Source organism: Seriola lalandi, unplaced genomic scaffold, assembly GCF_002814215.2.
Source record: "Seriola lalandi dorsalis isolate HSWRI2012SDOR001 ecotype SW California unplaced genomic scaffold, Sedor1 jcf7180002054692, whole genome shotgun sequence".
In the NCBI taxonomy this organism is placed as follows: Eukaryota; Metazoa; Chordata; class Actinopteri; order Carangiformes; family Carangidae; genus Seriola; species Seriola lalandi.
The window spans coordinates 268,920-295,463 of NW_019525245.1; the positions used below are offsets into that span (position 1 = coordinate 268,920).

A 26,544-nucleotide genomic window follows, 5' to 3' on the forward strand; every position below is an offset into this window, starting at 1 on the left:
ACAAACTGACAAATCTATTCATCCTTATGTATTTTAAAATAATATTTCAATCGATTTGAGCCATATGTTTTCTCACTCTTATGTTGAGAGTGAGATGAGAATGAATACCATCAAGGGCGTAGGTTTGGTCTCAACATTGGTAGGGACGCAACAACCCCACCACCCCTCCAAAACAAAGAGATTGGCTTTCTAATGCTTTAAAGTTAACGGTTTATTAACATATAAGATAAAATAAGCAAATGTAATATACGCATGTGTTTAATTTCCATATATGAAATATAAGTACATTTGTATTTAAATTATAGGCTATATAAGTTTTACAAATTACATATGAAACCTGTTTAGAAATTGGAACAATATCATATATTGACATATATGTCTAGCTAATACAAACATGTATTTTAATGTCTGTTTATATTATAGACATATTTTACATTAATATATATCCATCCCAAAGCCTGTCAGTATATGTTCATATTATATATGTAAATATAGAAGGTAGACGTGTGTCTAAATTTAATAAGAAATTATTACGGAAATCAAAAACAAACATATAGAATTTAAATAAACGTTGTTTTAATAAAGTTGCATTTTACTATGAGTATTTCATATGTTATAAACTTATATCTTCATTATATCCAGAGGATGTATATGTGTCATAATAATATATCCTCTTGTAAGTAACACATAAAGGAACATCACTCTTGCGATAGGGACATATATGTCACATATAGTATGTTCTAAGTCATAGTATACGAAGGCATAAATAAGTTTTACTATAGTAAGACATAAAAAGTCATAATATAATAAGGCATAAAAACATCATAGTATGATAAGGCATGAAAACGTCAAGAATGTCATAGTATAGTAAGACATAAAATAGAAAAATCATGGTATAGTGAGGCATAAAAGGTCATAAAAACGTCATAGTATGGTAAGGAATAAAACGACATAGTATAGTAAGGCTTAAAAATGCTAAAAAAAAACGTCATAGTATAGTATGGCATAAAATATAAAAAAAAAAAAACATCACTGTTTATTAAGGCATAAAAGGTCATAAAAACGTCATAGTATGGTAAGGCATAAGACAACATAGTATAGTAAAGCATAAAAATGCTAAAAAAAAACATCATGGTATATTATTGCATAAAAATGTCAAAAAATGTCATAGTATAGTATGGCATAAAACCTCAAAAAACATCATAGTATATTACAGCATAAAAGGTCACATAAACGTCATAGTATGGTAAGGAATAAAACGACAGTATAGTAAGGCATAAAAATGTCAAAAAACGTCATAGTATAGTATGGCATAAAACCTCAAAAAAACATCACTGTATATTAAGGCATAAAAGGTCATATAAAAGGCATAAAATGCTAAAAAAAAACGTCATAGTATAGTATGGCATAAAAATGTCAAAAGACGTCATAGTATAGTATGGCATAAAACCTCAAAAAAACATCATAGTATATTAAGGCTTAAAAGGTCATAAAAACGTCATAGTATGGTAAGGCATAAAACGACACAGTATAGTAAGGCATAAAAATGCTAAAAAAACGTCATAGTATAGTATGGCATAAAAATGTCAAAAGACGTCATAGTATAGTATGGCATAAAACATCAAAAAAACATCACTGTATATTAAGGCATAAAAGGTCATATAAACGTCATAGTATGGTAAGGAATAAAATGACACAGTATAGTAAGGCATAAAAATGTCAAAAGACGTCATAGTATAGTATGGCATTAAACCTCAAAAAAACATCACTGTTTATTAAGGCATAAAAGCTCACATAAACGTCATAGTATGGTAAGGAATAAAACAACACAGTATAGTAAGGCATAAAAATGTCAAAAAACGTCATAGTATAGTATGGCATAAAAATGTCAAAAAACGTCATAGTATAGTATGGCATAAAAATGTCAAAAAACGTCATAGTATAGTAAGGCATAAAAATGCTAAAAAAACGTCATAGTATAGTATGGCATAAAACCTCAAAAAAACATAGTATATTAAGGCTTAAAAGGTCATAAAAACGTCATAGTATGGTAAGGCATAAAACGACACAGTATAGTAAGGCATAAAAATGCTAAAAAAAACGTCATAGTATAGTATGGCATAAAACATCAAAAAAACATCACTGTATATTAAGGCATAAAAGGTCATATAAACGTCATAGTTTGGTAAGGAATAAAATGACACAGTATAGTAAGGCATAAAAATGCTAAAAAAACGTCATAGTATAGTATGGCATAAAATATAAAAAAAAAAACATCACTGTTTATTAAGGCATAAAAGCTCACATAAACGTCATAGTATGGTAAGGAATAAAACAACACAGTATAGTAAGGCATAAAAATGTCAAAAAACGTCATAGTATAGTATGGCATAAAAACCTCAAAAAAACATCACAGTATATTAAGGCTTAAAAGGTCATAAAAACGTCATAGTATGGTAAGGAATAAAATGACACAGTATAGTAAGGCATAAAAATGCTAAAAAAACGTCATAGTATAGTATGGCATAAAAATGTCAAAAGACGTCATAGTATAGTATGGCATTAAACCTCAAAAAAACATCACTCGATATTAAGGCATAAAAGGTCATAAAAACGTCATAGTATGATAAGGCATAAGACGACATAGTATAGTAAGGCATAAAAATGCTAAAAAACATCATGGTATATTATTGCACAAAAATGTCAAAAAACGTCATAGTATAGTATGGCATAAAAATGCTAAAAAACGTCATAGTATAGTATGGCATAAAACCTCAAAAAAACATCATAGTATATTAAGGCTTAAAAGGTCATAAAAACATCATAGTATGGTAAAGCAAAAACGTCTAGTATAGTATGGCATAAAAATGCTAAAAAACGTCATAGTATAGTATGGCATAAAACCTCAAAAAAACATCATAGTATATTAAGGCTTAAAAGGTCATAAAAACATCATAGTATGGTAAGGAACAAAACGTCATAGTATAGTATGGCAAAAAAATGCCAAAAAAAGTCATATTATAGTAGAGAATAAAAATGGCAAAAAACGTCATAGTATAGTCAGGCATAAAACGACACAGTATAGTAAGGCATAAAAATGCTAAAAAAAACGTCATAGTATAGTATGGCATAAAAATGTCAAAAGACGTCATAGTATAGTATGGCATTAAACCTCAAAAAAACATCACTCGATATTAAGGCATAAAAGGTCATAAAAACGTCATAGTATGATAAGGCATAAGACGACATAGTATAGTATGGCATAAAAATGCTAAAAAACGTCATAGTATAGTATGGCATAAAACCTCAAAAAAACATCATAGCATATTAAGGCTTAAAAGGTCATAAAAACATCATAGTATGGTAAGGAATAAAACATCATGGTATAGTATGACATAAAAATGCTAAAAAAAAACGTCATAGTATAGTATGGCATGAAATGTCAAAAAACGTCATAGTATAGTATGGCATTAAACCTCAAAAAAACATCACTCGATATTAAGGCATAAAAGGACATAAAAACGTCATAGTATGATAAGGAACAAAACGTCATAGTATAGTATGGCATAAAAATGCTAAAAAACGTCATAGTATAGTATGGCATAAAACATCAAAAAAACATCACTGTATATTAAGGCATAAAAGGTCATATAAACGTCATAGTATGGTAAGGAATAAAACGACACAGTATAGTAAGGCATAAAAATGCTAAAAAAAACGTCATAGTATAGTATGGCATAAAAACATCATGGTATAGTATGACATAAAATGTCATTAAAAGATCATAGTATAGTAAGGCATAAAAGATCATAAAAACGTCATAGTATAGTATGGCAGAAAACCTCAAAAAAACATCTCCGTATATTAAGGCATAAAAGGTCATATAAACGTCATAGTATGGTAAGGAATAAAAATGCTAAAAAACGTCATAGTATGATAAGGCATAAGACGACATAGTATAGTAAGGCATAAAAATGCTAAAAAAACGTCATAGTATAGTATGGCATAAAAATGTCAAAAAACGTCATAGTATAGTAAGGCATAAAAATGCTAAAAAACATCATAGTATGATAAGGCATAAGACGACATAGTATAGTAAGGCATAAAAATGCTAAAAAACATCATAGTATAGTATGGCATAAAAATGCTAAAAAACATCATAGTATGATAAGGCATAAGACGACATAGTATAGTAAGGCATAAAAATGTCAAAAAACGTCATAGTATAGTAAGGCATAAAAATGCTAAAAAACATCATAGTATGATAAGGCATAAGACGACATAGTATAGTAAGGCATAAAAATGCTAAAAAACGTCATAGTATAGTATGGCATAAAAATGTCAAAAGACTTCATAGTATAGTATGGCATAAAATATAAAGCAAAAAACATCACTGTTTATTAAGGCATAAAAGGTCATAAAAACGTCATAGTATGATAAGGCATAAGACGACATAGTATAGTAAGGCATAAAAATGCTAAAAAAACATCATGGTATATTATTGCATAAAAATGTCAAAAAAACGTCATAGTATAGTATGGCATAAAACCTCAAAAAAACATCATAGTATATTACAGCATAAAAGGTCATATAAACGTCATTGAATGGTAAGGAATAAAATGACACAGTATAGTAAGGCATAAAAATATCAAAAAACGTCATAGTATAGTATGGCATAAAAATGTCAAAAGACGTCATAGTATAGTATGGCATAAAATATAAAGCAAAAAACATCACTGTTTATTAAGGCATAAAAGGTCATAAAAACATCATAGTATGATAAGGCATAAAACGACATAGTATAGTAAGGCATAAAAATGTCAAAAAACGTCATAGTATAGTATGGCATAAAAATGTCTAAAAAACGTCATAGTATAGTATGGCATAAACCTCAAAAAAACATCATAGTATATTACAGCATAAAAGGTCATATAAACGTCATAGAATGGTAAGGAATAAAACGACACAGTATAGTAAGGCATAAAAATGCTGTAAAAAACGTCATAGTATAGTATGGCATAAAAACATCATGGTATAGTAAAAATGTCATTAAAAGATCATAGTATAGTAAGGCATAAAAGGTCATATAAACGTCATAGTATGGTAAGGAATAAAACGACACAGTATAGTAAGGCATAAAAATGCTAAAAAAAACGTCATAGTGTATGGCATAAAAATGTCAAAAAACATCACAGTATAGTATGGCATAAAACCTCAAAAAAACATCACTGTATATTAAGGCATAAAAGGTAAAAAAAAAAAACATCATTGTATATTAAGACATAAAAAGTCATGGTTTAGTAAGGCATAAATATGCTGTTACAATCTCCCTATTACCAATCCAACAGGCTCAAACTGGAGGCAGGAACATATGGAAGGACGCCAGAAAGTGGTTGCCAAGAAATAAGTTTATTTCAAACATAGCAAAACTGTAAAGTACTTTACACAAGTAAAGGAAACAAAAGAGAGGTAGAGATCCCGGCCAAAAAGAACAAAAGATGGGGAGGCCGCTGAGCCAGCCGTGCCATGGGCCATTGCACTCAGTGACTCCCCTCTAACTTGACTAACTCAAACTAACCTAAAACATGAACAAAAACCAATAACTGAACTACCAGTGATCTCCAACGCCATACTTCAAATAAGAAACAAAAACAACTACAAAAAACACTCTTGACACAGCTGAGGAACAGGGATCAAGTTGGGATGAGATTCCCCTCACCAGCGCTTGACAGGTAGATGGCAACTGTGAGAGCAGGCTGCTCCGCTCCTCAGGTCCCTCCTTTTATTGTTAGGGCAGGATTGACTGCAGCTGTCAGTAGGTGTGCCTGGAGAGACAGGTAAAGAGAGAGAGCAAAACAAAACCCTGGAACCACACGTATCAAACGTCATAGTATAGTAAGTCATAAACAGCATATTATAGTGAGGCATAGAACGCCATGAAAACATCATAAAAGGCATAAAAACATCAAAAAACACTATAGTATACAAGGCATAAAAACTTCATAGTATAGTAAGCCATAAAACGTCATGAAAAACGTCATAGTAAAGTAAGCCATAAAAAGACATGATATAGTAAAGCAAAAAAACTTTACAATCTCCCTATTACCAATCCAACAGGCTCAAACTGGAGGCAGGAACATATGGAAGGACGCCAGAAAGTGGTTGCCAAGAAATAAGTTTATTTCAAACATAGCAAAACTGTAAAGTACTTTACACAAGTAAAGGAAACAAAAGAGAGGTAGAGATCCCGGCCAAAAAGAACAAAAGAGGGGGAGGCCGCTGAGCCAGCCGCGCCATGGGCCATAGCACTCAGAGATTCCCCTCTAACTTGACTAACCCAAACTAACTTAAAACATAAACAAAACCCGATAACTGAACTACCAGTGATCTCCAACCCCATACTTCAAATAAGAAACAAAAACAACAAAAAACAACACTCTGGCCCAGGCTGGAGAACAGGGATTAAGTTGGGAGGAGATTCCCCTCCCCAGCGCTTGACAGGTAGATGGCAACTGTGAGAGCAGGCTGCTCCGCTCCTCAGGTCCCTCCTTTTATTGTTAGGGCAGGATTGACTGCAGCTGTCAGTAGGTGTGCCTGGAGAGACAGGTAAAGAGAGAGAGCGGGAAGAGCAAGGGAGAGAGCAAAACAAAACCCCAGAGCCGCGTGTAACAAACGTCATAGTATAGTAAGGCATAAAAACGTCAAAGTATAGTAAGGCATAAAAAAAGGTCATAGTATAGTAAGTATAAAAGGTCATAGTATAGTAAGGCATTACAGTCCCCAATTAACTTAATGTGCATGTCTTATGCAAACCTACGCCCTTGCAATCACCTAATAAGCTTTAGAGGTGCTGATAGGTATTTTATTTCACTTTGGACAGAACAAGAGTAGCTGTATCTTTTCTCTGCTCACGTCCTTTTCCTGTAATTTCTATCTTTGGAGCAAGTGAAGTTGGGCAGCCCAGACTATATTGACTGCAACACAGAGGAGGCCATTGACGACTTCATGAAGAGAATCAAGTGTTATGAGTCCTCCTATCAGCCTCTGGACGAGATTCTGGACAGGTGAGGACACATAAAAATGTCATTGTGAGTAGATTAAGTTAGCTCATCAAGATCGCAGATAGCAACTGACTGACCTTCTTGCTCCAGGGACCTGTCCTACATAAAAATCATGGATGTGGGCCATCGTTACCTGGTGAACCGTGTTCTTGACCACATCCAAAGCCGAATTGTCTACTACCTGATGAACATCCACATTACACCGCGCTCTATCTACCTGTGTCGCCACGGTGAGAGCGACCTCAACATCATGGGACGCATCGGAGGAGACTCTGGCTTGTCTACGAGAGGAAAAGAGGTGTGTGTTCGTGTAATCGGCATAAGTAGAGCATGAGTTTAACATAGTCAAACAGATATATCACTATGGGTGTATTTAGAGAGACATCACTATTTGTATTGGGTGGATTTCATGTATATTTGCTCTTCTGTCTTCTAGTTTGCCAGAAGTCTGAGGAAATTCATCCAGGAACAGAATATCAAAGATCTGAAGGTGTGGACGAGCCAGATGAAGAGGACAATACAGACAGCAGAGTGCCTAGGAGTGCCATACGAACAATGGAAGTATCTCAACGAAATAGACGCTGTATGTTGATTTCTGTGTTTGTGAGAAGTGAATACAGCAGCACTTTTAAATCATTTGTGTACTCAAGTTAAACACATCTTCTCCCATCTTTACAAAGGGTGTGTGTGAGGAAATGATGTATGAGGAGATTCAAGAGCATTACCCTCTGGAGTTTGCACTGAGAGACCAAGACAAGTACCGCTACCGCTATCCAAAAGGAGAGGTGAGAACATGATTCTTTCACATAGCTCATTGTTATTTTTTTTGTTTCTGTCTTTACAACTGTGTGTTTGATGGGTCTGTGATTCTCAGTCATATGAAGACCTGGTGCAGCGACTGGAGCCTGTGATCATGGAGCTGGAAAGACAGGAGAATGTTCTAGTCATTTGTCACCAAGCTGTGATGCGCTGTCTTCTTGCATATTTCCTGGACAAGACTGCAGGTATGAAGGACTTTAATATGTACATAGTTAGTTTATTTTTTATTTTTTATTTTTTTGCCAATTCACAATATTCATCAGGCTAGTTTCTGAGCTTCCACGCCAGCTGTGACCAGAGGCATTATGTTTTCCCTTCCCGTTCACTTAACCTCAAGGACCTTTCTGTCTCTGCCTTCACAGACGAGTTGCCTTATCTTAAGTGCCCTTTGCACACGGTGCTGAAGTTGACCCCCATGGCTTATGGTGAGTTATATAATCTTTTTAATCTTCTCGTGTCATATATTAACTGTATGTTAATTTTCACCAGTATTCTATCCATGTTTTCTTGCTGTACTACATCACCTGAAACAAAAAAGTGTTAATTTTATGTTTTGTTTTATAATAATCTTGTTTGCAGTTCTACCTGGAGTCACACATTTTAACATAAGAAAAGATTTATCTCCACTGGATCTAATTAGTAATAATTTTTTGTTTTGTTTGCTCTCACTTAGGATGTAAAGTGGAGTCTGTCTCTTTAGGCGTGGAAGCTGTAAACACTCACAGAGACAGACCAGAGGTAGGTGACCAAGGCAGCACACAGAAATGTTTCTCAGCAGATGATGTAGACAACTTGAATCCACTTCAGGGGTGATTAACTTCACTGCATTTTCAAGACAACCTCATCTGTGACCTTCGATTCAGTCAGAGAACGCCTCGCAGAAAACACTGTATGCATAGAAGCAATGTGAGACTTTATATTATGATTTAAGGAGCGGCACATTATGTCTTCCACCCTTTATTACCTGCATCGCCCTCCTGAAACAGGCCCTGCAGTCAGTGCTGATCCGTCCCTTTCTTCTTATTGCACAGAGAATGTAAATCTTTCACACAGAGGAAGCCGTGTTCAGTCTCCATCCACCAGTGATCCCTGAGGGCCACCAAGACAACTGTGACATCACATAACAATGACACTCCTCCCTCCCTCCATCCTGACTTTTTGTGTTCTTTCATTTTTATCTCTTAGTGGGATCAGAAATGGACAGTATCTTGCTGTTTTTGTATTTTTGTTTTTTCCAAATTTGTAGGCACTACATAACTGGAATCCAGTTTCAGGATAAATCACTTAGCTGTGTGTGTTGTGCGTTTGTGTGTGTGAACACGTCTATTTTTGTACCCGTTTGACTTTTAGACCTTAAGAGCACTGTGACGACTTTTTGGCTGATGCACACTACTGAAAAGGACTGTTTGAAGGTTTAGACTTGGTTTTAAGGTTAGGGGAAAAATTATGTTAAGGTTAGGGGTATGGCTGTGGTCAGGCTAGGGATTGCATTATAGCAAAGGGTCCTCACAAGTGTAGAAAGGCGACTGTGTGTGGTGGTACAAATACTATGAATGAGAACATGAAGCACATTACATTAATGTTGTTTTCAAATCTGTCTTTAAACACCATCTAGAATTTAACATTATGCTTTTTTTTTTTTTTAAATGACTGTTGCCCCAATTGTGTTTTGTATTAACATGAAGCCATTGCCATGTATGCTATATATTTGCTATATAAAATTTTCGAACTCATGTGCAGAAAAGACAAATGTGAAAAACGCATTAAACCTCATATACAATGATGCACAATATAATTTTCATAACAGTTCTTGTTTTAAGCTAAATTTTGTCTCTATGTCAACACTTGTTTTCTGTTTAAATGTGAAGGGTAATCTGGAATGCTTACCAAAATCCTGTCTTTATACACCATCTATTATGAAATCATCAGTGATGGTGTTGTTGGCTAAACCAAATGCTTGAATTATTTAATCAAATGTAACTTCTTTTCATGTTGTGGTGTTTGTCAAGGTTTAATTATTGTAAATATAAATGTCCAAATTGAAAAAAAAAAAACAGTCGCTTTCTCCTGTTACTTTTTTCTGGTGAAAACAGTGATCTGTTGTTTTGTCAAAGATGCATTGCAATCAGATAATGACTGTATCGAGAGTGTGTACACATTCACGGGACAAATTTCAAAGGGGGTTTGAGTAGGACACTGAAAGAGTGTTTCTTTAGCTTTAAAGGACAGGATCGTCTGTTGTAAAACAACAGTCAGGTGCACATGTGAACACTGGGACAAAAACTGGAGTATATATATATATAACTGAACTTGTGGAAGTAATACACAGTTTCAAAAACAACCCTTTTTTAAAAGTGGATTATTGAAGACATTAAAACATGGTCATGGCTTCGGAGTCCTTTTTAAAAAAAAAAAAAAAAAAAAACCATCGGAATGAAAAATCGTAAACAGAACATTTTCAAGTCTTTTGTAACAGCAGTTCGGTGTTCATAGGTTCTGTCGTGGAAACACAAAGAGGGAATTTCATTCTAGAAAGACTTTAGATGATACCCATTCCATTTTTGTCTAATTCAGACTGCTGAGGACTCGTGTTACCTTCAGATAAACTTTTGAATATATTTGTAGAACACTGAAAGCACATTAGGAAGGGATATTTTAATGGCCAGTATTAACAGGAGGAATGCTCACATCAAGCAGAACCAATTTCATGGTTCAGATGAGCCAGACTGTCCTTTTACGACAGACTAAAATTTGTAGAAATGTATAAATTGCTGTCTACAATAACATGCTCACTTAAATTTTGCCTCTTACTTCTAAAAATGTCTGATTGTTCAAGATTTATCATTTGGTTTTGTGGTTTAAAGGACTCCCATCTTTTGACGTCTTCAGTAATCTATTATCAAAAGTTTTGTTTTACAACTAAAAACTATTTAAAAATATTTTAGTTGCAACCCATTCCAAATTCCATTCATAAATCTAGACATAATATATCTTAATAATTTTACTGTTAATTGCTGTTCATGAAGATATGTATAGCAAGGGATTGCACAATGAACAAAAGTCAATTTGTAGATGTCAGATAAGTAAGGACTATAACTCAGTCCTTTCCTCTCTTATCACTGTTTCAGAATGTGAATGTCCAGCGCAGCACAGAAGACGCTCTGCAAACAGTCCCAGCTCACTTCTAATCTCCTGCACTTCCTGTTCCAGCCAAGACCTCATCCGACTTTCGGTTAGGGCCTCTGAACAGCATTATGGGAACTGTGCGGTTGAACTGCCTACAATGGTAGCTACTTCACTGCTCTGGAGAAATAAGTATCATCCCAGACTCCAACTATAAAGCACTTTCACGAAATATAATCCATTTTTATACGTCTGTTTGTTGTGAACTGTACCGTTACTGTAGCTCAAAAATGCCAATATTTTTGATATGTGGGTTTACTGTTATTGCTGTAACATTCCCTTAACTTTCACCGTCTTTTTCCATGATTACATTTAATATCCACTGTATGTTGTGCACCGTGTGTATTGCCATTTGCTTCCAGTGTTTTTGAAAATGTTTTTCTTGTATGAAAAACATGTATCATAACCCTAAAAAGACTGTGAGGAGACTGTAGCTACATGAGTTAAAATACCTTCGATGAAAGTCCAATATCCCTGACTGCTGTGAAACTTTTCAAAAGATACAAATGAATATTTTAATTTTGTTTTCCTTTTATGGTTGTTGATTATTTAAAAAGAAAAAAAGAGCCAGCTTGAGTAAACAGATTTTAAAATGATTCTTAAAACATTCCAGAGATGAAGATAAAATTCTTACACCACAGAGTCCCACGAAAACACCACAAAGGTTGGAAATAGTATTGTAAATGCAACAGACACTTTTTCTGTTAAATGTAGCTCATGCTCTGTAATTCAAAATCCAAACAGATTATGGACGTGAACTTTGCGGGTTTCAGTTTTTAAGAGATCAGTGAAATGCTATGCTTCTGTCTTAAGAGTGAAACTTAAAAAGGAACTGTAAGGCTGAAGAATGATTTCATCATTCAAATTAATACTTGGTTTTATTTGTGGAGATTAAAATAAGGTACTGTGCAAACTGTACATGCATGTTAGTTTGATGTAAGTTTTATGTGAAAATTGACATGTATTATACAGTATGTTAATTTTTTGAGAACTGTACAATTTCTGTAATATTATGCATTTGATATTGTATATAATTGTAATGAAAATCTAATTCTAAATGCCTTGTTTGTCTTCAGCTGTCAAAATCTCAATAAATCTGCAATGTTTAGGGGAAAGACAGAGCTGCTGTTTTTGCTTCATAACTTTAAAAAAAAAAAAAAAAAAAAAAAGAAAAGAAAAATATACTAAAATACAAAGGATAATGCTTTTATTCATCTTCACGGCCAGCAAGTATATTTATTTTTATTATCCATCTACAATAGGTTTTACTCTGTGTACTAAAACAATAAACATGTATTAGTTGATTGCCTTCATGGTTTAAGGTCTGTTGTAACAAAACATAGCAAAATGGAATTTATGTGCATATAATATATATATATATATTTAAAAAAAATTAAATTATTTGAAAAACTTTCATATTACCCTGTGCTCATTAATACTGATTACAAATGTTTTTTAAGGACCTGCCCTGACTTCTTCTAATGTTCTAAAGGCAGATAGTAATGTCTTGTGTGAATATCCATTATATACAAACATCAATATTTTTGAGCACAGGGGTATTTTAAGGTTAAAGGGTAAAACCTCATTGGCCAGTACTTCTTCTTAACTTCTCTTGGCTGTCAGTGTTTTGTCTCGTCTCTGCCCTGTGATGTGCACACTCCACAGTGACAGCCAAGATTGCAAAAGGAATGTACTTCACTCTCTCAGAACTGCAAGAGTAAAACAAACACAATGTATAAGCTACAAAAGATCTAAAACAAATTAATTATATAACATTAATAATATAACCATGATAAACTTCAATATTAAAAACTATTTTAGCAATAAGCAGTAAAGTGAACACAAACTGCAACAATATCAAAGTCTTGGTCACACTAAAATAAATGTAAAATAAAAAGAATAAAAAATATAAAAAAACAACTTACATTTTTGAGAAACTCTTCAGCGACAATACGAGCCCTGGCATTGACAGACAGCTTCATTTCACTGATCTCCTTGTCAATTTCCTCCATGAAATGAATAACAAAGTCCACCAGTTTGTGTTTGTACATCTGCTCTGTGTGGAAGTTGGTGATGAGAAAACTGATGTCATAGCCCTGCAAAAAAGATGGATGACAAGTTGAGTTGTTAAAGGTCCGGTCGTCACAACCAGCCGTTTTAAACTTTAAATGGTAGCAATAACTGACAAAAATAGTTCACCGTTCCCACTACTAAATCATTTTCCAGGGCACTTCCTGGGTGTTTGATTTAATGACCAAACAAACAACAAAAAACACGGCAACATTTGTGGCTTTATGATAAATTAGCAACCACCACTGACTTTCACTCAAATTCTGCTGCCTCCACTGACTGGAATATTCAAGGAGCATTCAAGAGCTCTAATCACTCCAGGTCATTCGGGACATTGCAAAGACCTGTAAATTTGGCAGACCCATTTTTTAATATCCACGTACCTCCACTGGCTTCCGCCTCAGGATGAAGAAGTTCTCTGCTCTCATCATCATGAAGCGCATGAACTTGTGGCACAGAATCTTCTCAATCTCATCTGCCTGCAGGAGCAGCAAATTGAGGTAAATATCTGTCAGTGTTGCAGATACAATTCTAATCTTTGCGTTTTATTATATTAATCACCAGTTACTGTGTCATCATCTGTTGAGTCTGACTGACCTGCTTTACAGCGATGCTGACTCTGACGGAGTTGATGGATCCCTCGATCAGAACCTTCTCCTTGTCATTACGGCTGATTATCACAGGCTGCAGGAGCAGTTCTTTACTACTCCTGGAAGTGGGCAGAAACAAACAATTAGTTCAGATTTTAATTTAACTCTGGCTTAATGTACTGCTTGGTTTTAATAACTCCAAAGTGGCACTCAGAGCTATGAAGACAAACTCACCGAACTTCCACCTCTGGCTTGTTGTGTCTCTCCACTACTTGTGAGGAGAAATTTTCCAGACAGAGGGCGGCCTGCAGAGTGGCACGCACCGCATTGAGATATGGACGCAAGGTTGCCGTCTGAGGAAGGAAAGCGAAGAAGAGTAGATGAGAATCACTCCTCAAGGAAAGCGCATCTGAATCTACAGGCAGGTGCAACGAGGACTGACTTGAGAAAGGTCCTGTGGATCAACAAGTTTTTAACACAAACTCTTTCCTGGTTTCACTTCATCTGATAACATTGCCTAAGGTCTTAAGCTGTCTTGAGTCTCGACCTGGTGGTTTCTGTTGGGTCTGCACATGACACAACTTGCAGTTAATCTTAATGAGCCTGGACTCCATGATGCGATGAAACTGGTCTTGATATGAAAAATTTGATGAATTCAATTTGTTGGTGACGGACACCAGAGGCCTGTACTATGAAGCAGGATTTGACGTTAGTGAGGCAACTTCCGGTTTAACCCTGAGTTTTTAGGATTACTAAAGTGGTTCACTTCTCACTGGTTTAAATCACCATGCTGACTTATGTTGAACTCCTAACAGGCTCCAGGGGATTAGATCAAAACCTGCCCAGTGCACCAATATCAATGAAATACCACAATTCTTGATACCAAATTTGATACCACAATAAAACACTGTTCACAGCAGCTCAGAATAACATTAGGAGATTTTGTGATGAAATGGAAATAAACACTAAATCTTCTGATATCTTTTATTAAAAAAATGATTCAAACAAATTTAAATGTTTTCTATGATTAAAAATGAATACTTCAGTCCAATTGACCAGTCCCCAACTACTTCGCTCTTTGCTTTGGCAGCAGCAACAGTATGACATTACTTTAAAAAATGTTTTTATCTGCATCACATATTCACAATAGTTTGTTCATCATCAGACAAATTATTAATTATTCTAGTCATCTGATCATATCATTTACATTTCACCTTGATGAATATCACTTTGGATGTCGGTATAACCAAATTTACCTGCAGGTATCAGTGTTTCCTCTCATATTATATTAAGTGCTTTATTCATGGATCTGATAATGTTGCTTATGATTTAACAACAATAGCCTCTTTCACATTAACGCGCTCATAGCCAGATAGGAAAACCAAGGATTAAATAAGCCAGTCGATATCCAGCTTCGTAGTACAGGTTATCCAGGACGACCAATGTTAAGTTCAGTTAAGCCAAATAATTAAAAAATATCCTGGGAATATTGAACTGGCTTCGTAGTACAGGCCTCTGGGTGCTTGCATCTGGCCTGCTATATACACCCAGGTGTAAATAGCCACATTGGCTATTTGTGCCCCAAATACAAATATCATTGTTGGCTACAGACACCTGGCGGCAAATAACATTTGTCTTTAGAAAAACTGATGACAGGTTAATTTTTTGAATAATATATGCTCAATATTCAATTTTTGACAACCAAATGTAGGGATCCAAAATATTTGTTGTGTGTTAATATAAAAGACTTAATGGATGGTTTGTTTCTTTGTTTTTAATACACAAAAATTTATACTGGCCTCACGAAGCTAAGTATGGCCTGGCTTTTTCAGACTTGATGCTGCTCAGCACTCTACCCTTAGACTTAACTGTATACACCCAAAACCTTGCATCAGTGTCACACTACAAGAGAATTACAGGAAACACTGACAGAATTGTAAAAAGTGTTCGTGTGTGTCAACAAATTATAATTTAGCAGTGAAGATTTTTTCAAAGCTTAGGAACAAAGCTGCGACACATGCTCGGATTCCATTATCATTAACATTATTAGTCCAGCTGGTACCAGCAGCAGCAGTCACAGTTCACTAGTATCTTTCCTTGTCCACCATTGTAGTTAACATTCTATATTACTTAGCAACAAAGCTTTACTTACGTGCTACAACCAACCTTGTACGTCACAACAATAATACTCTATCAGGGATTCCATCGCTTTATATAACGCAGTAGAATTACATGAATTCGATTGTTTCTCTTAGCAAGGAAATTAACGTTAGCCTGTTAGCTAACTACCTGCTTAGCTAGTCCAAATGAAACCCGTGGGAAAACACGAGCTGCGCCTCCCTAAGCGGAGGCAGTGCTGGTTGACGAGTGATAAAAGCGACAAGGTTTGATGTTTGTAACTTTAAACTCTGTCAGTTTATGAGCTTATATGCAATTTCTCTTACCATTTCTCTGTTTCAGGAGAGGCGGCTAAAGGCGGAAGCAGCTACACTTGTCAGGGCTTTTTCCGTGAACATACCGGAACTCCGCTCTGCCTCCGAGCGGCACGGTTATCAAGCTGCGGAAAAAAACACCAACATTACAAAAGATTATCTATTAGCAGCAAATACTATCAGTCTACAATTCATGTGATTACACTTCAAAGAAAAAGGTAGAACAATTCATGTAGATTCCTCAACATAAAATAAGCTCATCGCACATGCTGAACCAATCTACCTTTATACATATTTAACAGGGTACTTGATTTTTCAGTCTGTTTCTGTACTAGAATTTCTCATAATCAAATTCTTATGAAATTAATAACTGAATAATGTTGAGATAGGAGACAATTTTTCAGTTTTGGATTTGGTGGTGTGCCTTAAGGACTTTGTAGCCTAAGATGAAGTTTGAACCCTTGTATAGTGATTTACTGAATATGTGCAGATTTGACTGTTTATGGGACACACACACACACACACAAAGAATTTTCCCTCCACAACCAAAATTACGTGTGGGAGCACTTACCAGGTTTTTCAAACAGTGCAGCTCACCCAAGCAGAACACACAATCATACAACTCCTACTTGTCAATACTTGAAACTGCAAAGAAAAATAATTAAATCTTACATATGCAAGTGAGGAACAGTCTTGATGCATTGAGAAAATGTCAGAGGTTAACCAAAGAAAACAGAAACTGAGACACATAATGCTAGACCATTGATATATTCAAGAGTTTTATTATTTGACATCCCAATTTTCTTTTACAACATCATTGGCATCGCAGTGATTTTTTTTCTATAAGGAGGAGTAATACCAGGGCAAAAAGTTGGATCTTTTCTTTAAATGGAAAGAGAGAACATCCATTTCAGTTAAACCAATCCGCCTTTTACCTTTACCATCTATACACTGTAATACACAATCCGTTAAAAATATTAAGTACTTAGCCAACCTGAGCTACAAGCAGATAGAGAGAACAGCAATAACAGAGACATGACAGAAGACAGGTGTATGCTGTGTTGGTGACACATATTGTAATTCCATACCATTGAAAGATGTCTGATGTAGGACGTAACACATACAGCAGTAATAGTAGCAGTACAAGTAATGTTACATAAAAGGCAAATATTAATATATCAAGAATTAATCCATGTTTTACACTGTGACTGCGTTATCAGCTTTTACTTAATGTCTACTTCGGAACATTTCTTCTGCATTGTGAGGCAGTTATAGACCCATTAGCACACAACCTTGAAGGGAAAAGGCAAAACAATCACTGTTTGACAGATTCTCAGGATATATTTGGCAGGGAAAACAAGCGAGTAGGTATAATTTGAAGCTTACCAAAAGGTGTGTGGTAGCTGATGTTGTCCAAAATCAGTCATCCCTCTATAACATTTAAAGGCAAAAACATAAAAAGAAAGTGCAAAAAAACATGTATGTGTTTCAGATTGGCTTGAGAAATAGCATCAGCCAATTAAAATATATATATTTATATATATAGTTCAACTCGATTATTTCCTGACAGATAGGCGATGGAAAGCAAACAGAAAACAGAAAGTGAAAATAAGATACTTGGGATGCTGACATTAGCCAACGTCGTCTCAGATTACAGAGCATTAGCCAGTCTATCTAGAGTTCCCAATTGCACTCTTTGAACATGGCTCCATCTTGCCCCCTCGGTGTGAAAGTCGGGGGCAACAGTGGGTGGGCAAGACAGGAGATCACTCACTATCAAGTCAGGGACTGTGAGGTCAGAAGAGGTGTCATTCTTCTCTTGTGTGATCTTTGGGCACTGGATTTGTCAGCAAAGAGTACGCTAGTGTATTAATTTGTGTACTAAATGGGGGGAGGGGTACATCCATGTGCAGCGTACTTTGTGAAGGGTTGTGTCGATGGAATGAACAGTGGTGTGAAGGAGGAAGACCAATAGGGAAGTCCTTTCCCTCGGGGCAAGGTGCAGGTGATGTAACCGGTGACAGGGTGGTTCAGAAAGCCAAGAGAGATGGTCCAAGTTGTCCTTTAGCAGCTGCAGCTTTCTGGTGGAGGCTTAACTCCGTCATTCCTATCCAGTTTAATGGGCTCTGGGAATTCATTATACAACTCCACCTCTGTCTCCTGTGAGGGATCAAGACAGAAAATAGTCAGTGTAGGAAAACACAAAACCAATAGCTTTGACAACATACACCTATCATGGTTGTACAAAAACTGCACTGACATTTGACAATCACAAAGCACACGTCTCCACTCCCTTTCATTTTCATTTCAAGCAACTGTGACTCACCTGTTTGAGGGCGTTACGTGCAATTGTTTGGAATGCCTGTTCTACATTTATGGCTTCTTTGGCGCTGGTCTCAAAGTAGGGGATGTTGTTCTTACTCTGACACCAAGCCTGAGCCCTTTTGGTGGTTACCTGTGTGTATGAAGAGGAAAAGATTGGTCAGTAAGGTGAGCTTAAATTTGAAAAGATGTGTTAAACAAAAATAAACTTTTTTATAAAGGTTTGAATATTAAACTAAATGTTATTTTGAATATTTTGTAGTACTTTCATGTTTTAGTAAAATGGGTTAGGACCACTATAGGTCAAGGTCAACAAAGCATATAAAGATGGATTACTATTAAGTGCAATATCACTTAATGGTAATGAGCCTTGTTCCAATGTCTGTTCTTTACGACTTTGAAGATTGATGCATGTCTGCAAGGGGTCAAGGCTCTAACTTTGGGTCAGAGTTCCAAGTCCAAAATATTAAACAGAAAAAAAGCTGTCCAAAACAAATTTAATTGGATCATGATCATAATGTTGATTTGTTGGCTTCTGGTGAGATCAAACACCTTTACTGATATTTTAAAGCCATATTTAAGCCATGGTGAGCGACACCATCCTTTATTACCTTACATGTGAAATATGAGCCTTTCAGCTGCCACACAAATAACCTCTGCCCAGTTAAAACAATTCCAGGTCTGTCATTCCTCTTTCAGCTGTTTGAGCCCATGTGCACTGGCACTGAGGCATTTGGTGTATCATGAAGTGATCATCAAGTCTTTGAGGGCTACTTAAAAGCAGCAGCATAAGAGCAACAGTCCTAGTACTGCTGTACAGCCAGATGTGTTTCAAAAGCACTCGGCCTCAAAACCATCAATGTAGCTGAAACATATCCACAGGAACTGGGCCTTAGTGTCTAGGGACCTAACATTTGACACTCTAAAATGCAGGATGGGTAATGATTAGAAATTAGTTTATCATGGAGGCATCCACTAACCACTAATACCAACCTGTCTATTCTCCAAGTCAATCTTGTTGCCTAGCACCACAAAGGGGAAGTTCTCAGGATCTCGGGGGCTGGCCTGGATCAGAAACTCATCCCTCCAGCTGTCGAGTGTCTTGAAGGTATTGGGTGCAGTCACATCAAACACCAGCACACAGCAGTCTGCTCCACGGTAGAACGCAACACCCAAGGACTGGAACCTCTCCTGGCCAGCCGTGTCCCAGATCTAGCCAAGTAAAAGGAGACAAAACGTTTAGTAAATGGACAGGATTACAGAAGAGAGAAAATGACAGCTCCAAATATGAAAAACTGTGGCACCCTGGTGAGGAGCTGGAAAATGCTATAATGATTTACAGTTTCATTCCTCTTCATAAGTTGAAGGCCTTCAAGTTGTAACTGCGCCATACCTGCATTGTAACAAGCCGGTCGTCCACCATCACCTCCTTGGTCAGGAAGTCTGCTCCTATTGTCGCTTTGTACTGGTTACTAAACTTCTTGTTCACATACTGGTTCATTAGGGAGGTCTTTCCAACACTGAGCAAGAGGAGAACAGACAACAGAGTAACAGATACTATAGATGATAGAATAGCAGCAAAACTAAAAGCTGCTACTTTAATGAAAGCTAGTATGAAAAAGGCAGTATTTAAATTACCTACATTCATATAAAGATGGGTGATATATGGATGTCATCTGTATCCAATTTACCATTTGTACCACATCTTGCATCTTGAGTAAGTCAGCTAACAAACGTGATATCAAAAATTTCTCAAACCGCCTCCCAGGTTATTTAGTATGCAGTCTGTGATAAATGCAACTGAAGTGATGTGGAAATTAAAGGATTAGCCATAATTATTCCTGTCACATAATGGGATAAGAACACATATTGCCCAGCAAAATCAATCTGATCCTTGATAAGTGCAACCACTGAATAATCTGTGTGGGTGACAGCACAGATGTTTGTGTATAGGTTATTCTTCTTCTGAAATTTTTGGCAGTTACCAAACAATGTCAGGTGCATTTCCACCACACACTGGGCTGGAGTAGTTTCCACCCTGATTTGCATGTAATAATATAAGACAGATGCAAACAGATTTATAATGTGGCAAACAAAGATGTTGAGGATTTTATCTGAATATGAGATACTTGAAAAATGTAGATTGGGGCACAGTATTGTGAGAAATTACCAGATATTGTAGTGTAGTATTGTAGTTTCATATTATGCTGTGGCTTAATGTTCACTTTTCCTTGTTTGACAGCTGGCCATATAGTAAAATGAATTGTATAAAGTAAAAATGCAATTTTCTCACTTTATTTTTACTGTTTTAGCTGAACAGTGAATGTTTACACCTGCTTGTCCATTATATTTAGACAATTTATTTTTAACTCTGAAATAAATTTGCAACATAATTCTGCATATGGCACTTAATGTAGGAAACAACCAACAGCCACAGACAAAAAATTGCCACATTATCACTAGAGGTGATTATTTAAGAAATATTAGATTGTTCCACTATCACCCAGCTCTGATATCTATTATCACAATGTTTATTAATGTCCTTAAAATAAAATATGCAGAACTGATTACAACAACTTATAATCGGTTGTCATAGATAACCCAGAGCAGTACCAAGCAAGAAAATAATGGCAGTGATTAAGTTAGGTCTGCAGATAAGAAGCACAGATCACAAACAGTAGGTCTGCATTTAGTAAAGAGCAGAGGACTCACTCTGCCTGGAGACTGCTTATGGCACAGAATTAACTCTTGCCAACAAGGAAGTAACCTTAATATAAACTGATTTAAAAAGAAGATTCAACTCAAAACAATAATAATACTGTGGCATTTAGGTGTATTTCCCACCAAACTATTTCAGAGCATAACTAATTGATGATTTGTTGCAGGATTTGACATGAAATATTCCAAGTTGTGACTTACCCAGAATCTCCCAGGATGATGACTTTCAACAGCACTTTCTTCCTGGATGTCATTTTTCCACAGCTGCAGAAAGACATAGAGCAAAAACATTTAGAGAGTTCAACATATATAGGGTACTAAACAATGCCTTCCTGACATACTCATTGCAAGTCACAACCTAATCACCATTTTTTGATTGTTGAGGGTCAATAAAATCAAAACAAAAGTTAATCTGTTTCTGTGCAGACATGGCCATTGGAAAAAATCTACAAATTAGTGTGTAGAGTTTTATGCACATGGACCAATCAGGTTTGAAGACCATTCATTCCAGTCATGTGCTGTCTAAGCTGTTGGGGAAATCACGAGGAACACATCATTCTTTCTCTTTTCCTCTTACACTTCAGAGGAAGTTACCTCCCAGAGGACTGACTATCCAAACCAAGCGGCACATCTGATATATTCTGCTGATAGTGCTGTCACTGAGCAGACAACCTGCTACAGCATGTGTTGATCTCTGTACATGTTCAAACATAGCATAGACAATGATATAAATGACCGACATTTACAACAGCATACACAACCGCAACATGGGTTGAGGGATACTGTACATGTGTATTTATTTAAAGCCTTATTGTCTGTATCTTCATATGTACACGTAATTGTATCACAGGTGTCATTTTTTAAATGAATAATAATCTGAAAATGTACTTAAGTGAACACACTATGTAATGACTTCAAACATAATTATTAAAAAATTCTGGTATTCCCAAAAAAGCAGCAATATATATGTTGTCCTTGTGTTTTGAGTCACTCAATCAGACATGCAGTATGTCACGTTTCTTTCAACAAGAACTGTAGTTGTAGTAGTTCATTAGGAAATTCTGAACGCTCGCATGCGGTGAGCAGGGAAGTGCATCATTTCCTGTAAGTACTGGCAAAATTAAAAAAAGCAAGATCTGAGATATTGCCAAATGCATAAATGAGTGAAAATTATTTATGCATGAAAATTATGAAAATCATGTACCCTCCCCTTTCTGCTAATGCGATTCATTTTAAAATTTTGAAAATGCAGGTGGGAGATGCTTCTTTGAACCACGTTTCGACAAAATATGAGGAAGTTGACGGTACAATTTTAGAAATTCCAGGAAGGAGCAATGAGATAGATTATATAATTCCTTGATGTTAAAATCAGCGGTTCCAAGATGCCATATATGACATTAGGTCAATCACTGTGATCTTAACAATGCTGAAATAAAACAAAGGATTTGCTAAGGTACTGTGTCCTGATCATTGGTGTATGAGACATGGAGCATGATAGAGACTTCTCTTTAATCCCTCCTATTATTCATTTCATCTTTTATCTATTTACAGTATTGTTCCTGCCTTGCAAGATTTCATGGAAGATAAAAACATTAAGACGTTTCATGGCAGAAACTCATATTACAAAATAAACTTCAGGACAGTAAAATAAAAATGTTCCAGTCTTGAGGGATTATCTCTAAACGTTATCCACACACAAATAGGCCGAATAGACTAAAATAAACCTTGATTTCATAAGAGGCTTCTTTATCTTTTGTCACACATTTGTCTTATCTGTGCCAAGTAAACACTTCAGCACATTGCTATTGACAAGAGGAAAAACCTAGAATGGCTATTGTAGGTGTGCATACTGTCAGTGAGAACAGCAGCAGGAGCAGGTGTCTGATGACAATATGATGTGTGTTGTGAGTGTTTCCTCACAACAATGAAAACAATCTGAACTGTGACTTAGGGCAATTACATATATGGTTATGTAGGGCTGCAACTAACAATTATTTTCATTGTTGATTAAGCTCCCATTTTCTCTTTATTAATAGATTAACTGTTTTGTCAACAAAATGTCAAGAAGTAGTTGAAAGTGGCATTTTTAAATGTATGTTTTGTCCAAGTCCCAAAGATGCTCAGTTTGCTGTCAAATAAAACAAAGATAAGCATAAAATCCTATATATCCCAAATATTGGCATTTTCGCTTAAGAAAATTACTAAAACGATTCTTTAACAATCAAAATAATTGCCAATTACTGTGATATTCTTTGCCGTTTGTTCACAAACATGTCTTTAATCACCAGTCCTGTAACTGGTTTTGTGGAAACACAATTACTTCCACTGGTTTTTGGTGAAGCACAAAAACCTGTTAAACAATGGTTTAACAGAAACTTGTTCACTTCCTATCCATTGTCAAAAGTCACTAAAGACATTTCAGACATGCCAATCAACCAACACAAACAGGCTTTTAGTGTAACCCAATTAGAGAACATAAACAATACTAATCTTTTTAAAGATTCAAAGATGAAAAACTAACATTATGATTCAACGGATACACTGAATTCTAAAACTAAGCCTATAAAACACAAAACACTTCAGTTCCCATCAGGAGCTGGAAAACTACACCTGCATTCTTTCTAAATGGAACAAGTACAGCACTCCAGTAACTACAATACTGTGAAGCACGACTAGCTGACAGAAGGATGAACAACAGCATATCACTTAAGTCTAGGTGTGCTTACACCACAGTCACATGATTACAGAACAAACTCAGCTCAGACCTTAAACCTTTGACAAAGAGCAGAGCGTCAGACAGTGATTCCTAAATTTGGATTTTGGTCTCTGAGAGGATATTCAGTATGAAATCAGGTGGATCTCTCTCACCAAACTGACCACCTAATTTCATTTAATTAAAACATCAACATTAACTAGCAGATTTCACTGATACTAATATCAGTGCTTTGTGACAAACTGAAAACAGATAAAGAAAAACATCTGTAATGGTATTGCACTTAGACAATATCAATTACTGTTCAAATGGTCATGTCTATGTGAAATAATTTGTTGTGTATGGATGAATATATTTGCTTTTATTCTGCATTCAGAAATCAGTGCTGCCAATGTGCCATGGGTGGTTTGCTCAATGTCATGCAGTTTGCAACAGCTCAAATTACTGTGCAAGTTTTTATTACACCGTTGCGCATGACAATATTTTACAAATCTGATGTTTCACAGCAGTGCTGCAGAGAGAACAGGTATTACAAAAGTATATTTGGTCCTGAGACATTATAATTTGTAAACTCTGTCTGGCACCCCCCCTACAGTCCCATACATTTAAATTATTGAAGTAACTCATGAAGCAAAACAATTGTTTCATTCTTAGTTGTCATCATCAAATTCGATCACTGTACTAGTGAGTTAGAATCTAACTCTGTGTGGATTCATGTTGAGAAATGTGTTAAAAACTGCCATGTGTTGGACTAAAGTAAAAGCCCCAACACAGTTTCCCCCTGCCTGTAAATCACTCGCACAAACAGGTGGACTTCATAGATCACCTCCAATATTGTGCATGCATGCTAACAGACACAAACAAACTTGAGACTAAATATAGATTTGGAAAGCTGAGTTCAAATGTTTCTCAATGCTCTGTCCATCTCCACATGTCATTAAGTTAAGTCATCTTCATGTTTCCTGATTAACCAATTCCCATGTGACAAACAGATGCTCAGTTTGCCCAAGGAAGTCCATTCAGTGAGTCAATAACTTTAAAATAATAGCACATTAGAGCAATCAGGCATGTTAACCATATTAACAAAATAAGTTGAATTGAACATCTAAATTTTAAGAACTGACCAATTCATGCCACCTCATGGGATATGAGCAAAACTCAAATTACAGCTGATCCAAACTACCAGGCCGGTACTTTAGAGTGAAACTTCAGTATAAAGTAACCTGAGATTAGCTGTTTGTGGAACAGTTGTCAACTACTGCCATTAATCATTAAAGACAAAATCACTGAGTAGGGGACATAGCTCAGGGTTTATACTCTGCGTCCCATATAAGAAATGTGGTTTTAAAAACCAAAGAAGCAAAAATGAATGAAGTTATTTGACAGTTTAAAACAACATTTGTACTAGAACGATAATAAATACAGGACTTTTATGTCTGGCTACTTTCAATCCCAGCAAGCTTGCTGATACAAGTAATAGGCGTTGTTGCGACATCACATGATTAAATCAAGTGCATTTGATCAAACAACAAAGTGAACGACGTGTACCTGTGTGACCGTGAGTCACAACCGAAACAAAAACTATTTCACACAGAAAAACACAACACAAGTCCAGTCTGCCTGGCAACATTACGCAGAGATATACATAATTTCACTGGCACATATTGTTGACAGAGGAAATGTGTAAAAGTCGACACTTGCCAGCATCGACAAATGTTATCAAACCCACCTTGGCGAATGACTAATCCAAAAACTGGTAGTTTTGAGGTGAAGGCCCCCGCACCCCTCCTTATGTGTACATGAACGCCAAATAAAAACTAACGTATTTAGAGAAATCAATATTCCCACTGTCACCGTTTGACAAAGGGGGGGGGCACCTTTTTCTCGATGCTTTGTTCGACCGACCAACCGACCTCGTCTCCCCGGCTCTCCTTCCTTGTTGGAGTGGACCCAGAGGAGCCACAGGCCGGCCTTGTTTTTGCCAACGAGCTTCTCGAAAAACACTGCACCACCATTAACGTTAGCTGTTGCAGCATTAGCGTTAATAGGACGCTGAGCGAATGATGAGTGAGCAAATACCACACATACGGACAAAACTGTTGTCGTCTCAAAAACTTACTTTCAGCTTGTATCACAGCGGAGCGGAGACTTGTTGACGGTACCGGACCAGGCTGCAAGCTGACTAGCTGTTATTGTTCAGAGCAGTTAGCGTCAGAGGCTAACTAGGCGTTACGTTAGGTAGCTAGCTAGCTAGCTCGCTGCCACTCAACTCGTTAGCTAGCGTTAATTTGGCAATGCCTCGTTTCAGATTTTTTGAAAAATTAGTTGCCCTTTGCGTGAACACTAACAAAACCCGTGTCGTAAACTGGCGAGGCAGATTATCTAAAACTGGTGTGTAAATTTGGCACTTTGTCTGAAGGCTTGCCTGCCAGCGAGCTAACTACCTGCTACCCCAGCTTCTCTCTTCCCCTTTCACTTCCTCATCCAAAACAACGCCTGCGTCTTACGTCAGACGCAGCTAATTAATGATCCCAGCCCACCTATCACACCTTTCTGTTATATTTATCACGGACTGAATAATATGCTGCATTGTTTCTGCGGAAATACTGGCAGTTTTGGTCTTTAGTGTATGGCAC

The 26,544-nt window shown here is 36.2% G+C and overlaps 3 protein-coding genes across 5 annotated transcripts in view; 1 reads left to right on the top strand and 2 right to left on the bottom strand.

Moving 5' to 3' along the window:
- Window positions 1-12,182, top strand: part of pfkfb4b (6-phosphofructo-2-kinase/fructose-2,6-biphosphatase 4b) — a 23,449-nt gene extending 11,267 nt beyond the window's left edge. For 2 of the 3 annotated variants that reach the window (XM_087178559.1, XM_023423488.2), the window contains exons 7-14: window positions 6,943-7,064; window positions 7,152-7,359; window positions 7,498-7,644; window positions 7,742-7,846; window positions 7,936-8,065; window positions 8,243-8,305; window positions 8,554-8,618; window positions 11,009-12,182. In XM_087178559.1, coding sequence (XP_087034685.1) covers window positions 6,943-7,064; window positions 7,152-7,359; window positions 7,498-7,644; window positions 7,742-7,846; window positions 7,936-8,065; window positions 8,243-8,305; window positions 8,554-8,618; window positions 11,009-11,068 — 900 coding nt within the window. In that variant the 3' untranslated portion in view covers window positions 11,069-12,182. Of the gene's footprint in view, window positions 1-6,942; window positions 7,065-7,151; window positions 7,360-7,497; window positions 7,645-7,741; window positions 7,847-7,935; window positions 8,066-8,242; window positions 8,306-8,553; window positions 8,619-8,911 lie in introns of all 3 variants that reach the window. The other variant, XM_023423490.2, reaches the window with a different exon arrangement.
- arpc4 (actin related protein 2/3 complex, subunit 4) lies at window positions 11,636-16,280 on the bottom strand. Its single transcript, XM_023423492.2, has 6 exons — window positions 16,168-16,280; window positions 13,958-14,076; window positions 13,731-13,842; window positions 13,517-13,612; window positions 12,989-13,159; window positions 11,636-12,772 (listed from the first exon to the last, which is right to left on the bottom strand). The coding sequence occupies exons 1-6, from the start codon at window positions 16,168-16,170 to the stop codon at window positions 12,767-12,769; spliced, it is 507 nt and encodes a 168-aa protein (XP_023279260.1). The 5' UTR covers window positions 16,171-16,280; the 3' UTR covers window positions 11,636-12,766.
- Window positions 16,281-16,921: 641 nt separating this feature from the next.
- Window positions 16,922-26,396, bottom strand: LOC111667766 (ras-related protein rab7-like). Its single transcript, XM_023423552.2, has 6 exons — window positions 26,028-26,396; window positions 21,397-21,459; window positions 19,871-19,997; window positions 19,471-19,689; window positions 18,482-18,610; window positions 16,922-18,315 (listed from the first exon to the last, which is right to left on the bottom strand). Exons 2-6 carry the CDS (start codon window positions 21,447-21,449, stop codon window positions 18,220-18,222), a joined length of 624 nt encoding a protein of 207 aa, XP_023279320.1. The 5' UTR covers window positions 21,450-21,459; window positions 26,028-26,396; the 3' UTR covers window positions 16,922-18,219.
- Between the last annotated feature and the right edge of the window lie 148 nt (window positions 26,397-26,544).

What these genes read in the sequence shown, in the direction of transcription:
- arpc4 (XM_023423492.2), bottom strand. An exon ending in TCAGCATCGCTGTAAAGCAG is followed by an intron (nt 13,613 to 13,730) that starts GTCAGTCAGACT and finishes CTGCTCCTGCAG; the next exon opens with GCAGATGAGATTGAGAAGAT. An exon ending in TGAGGCGGAAGCCAGTGGAG is followed by an intron (nt 13,160 to 13,516) that starts GTACGTGGATAT and finishes TCTTTTTTGCAG; the next exon opens with GGCTATGACATCAGTTTTCT.
- LOC111667766 (XM_023423552.2), bottom strand. Translation starts at nt 21,449, where the DNA reads ATGACATCCAGGAAGAAAGTGCTGTTGAAAGTCATCATCCTGGGAGAT. An exon ending in ATCATCCTGGGAGATTCTGG is followed by an intron (nt 19,998 to 21,396) that starts GTAAGTCACAAC and finishes CCTCTTGCTCAG; the next exon opens with TGTTGGAAAGACCTCCCTAA. An exon ending in CACGTAACGCCCTCAAACAG is followed by an intron (nt 18,316 to 18,481) that starts GTGAGTCACAGT and finishes GATCCCTCACAG; the next exon opens with GAGACAGAGGTGGAGTTGTA.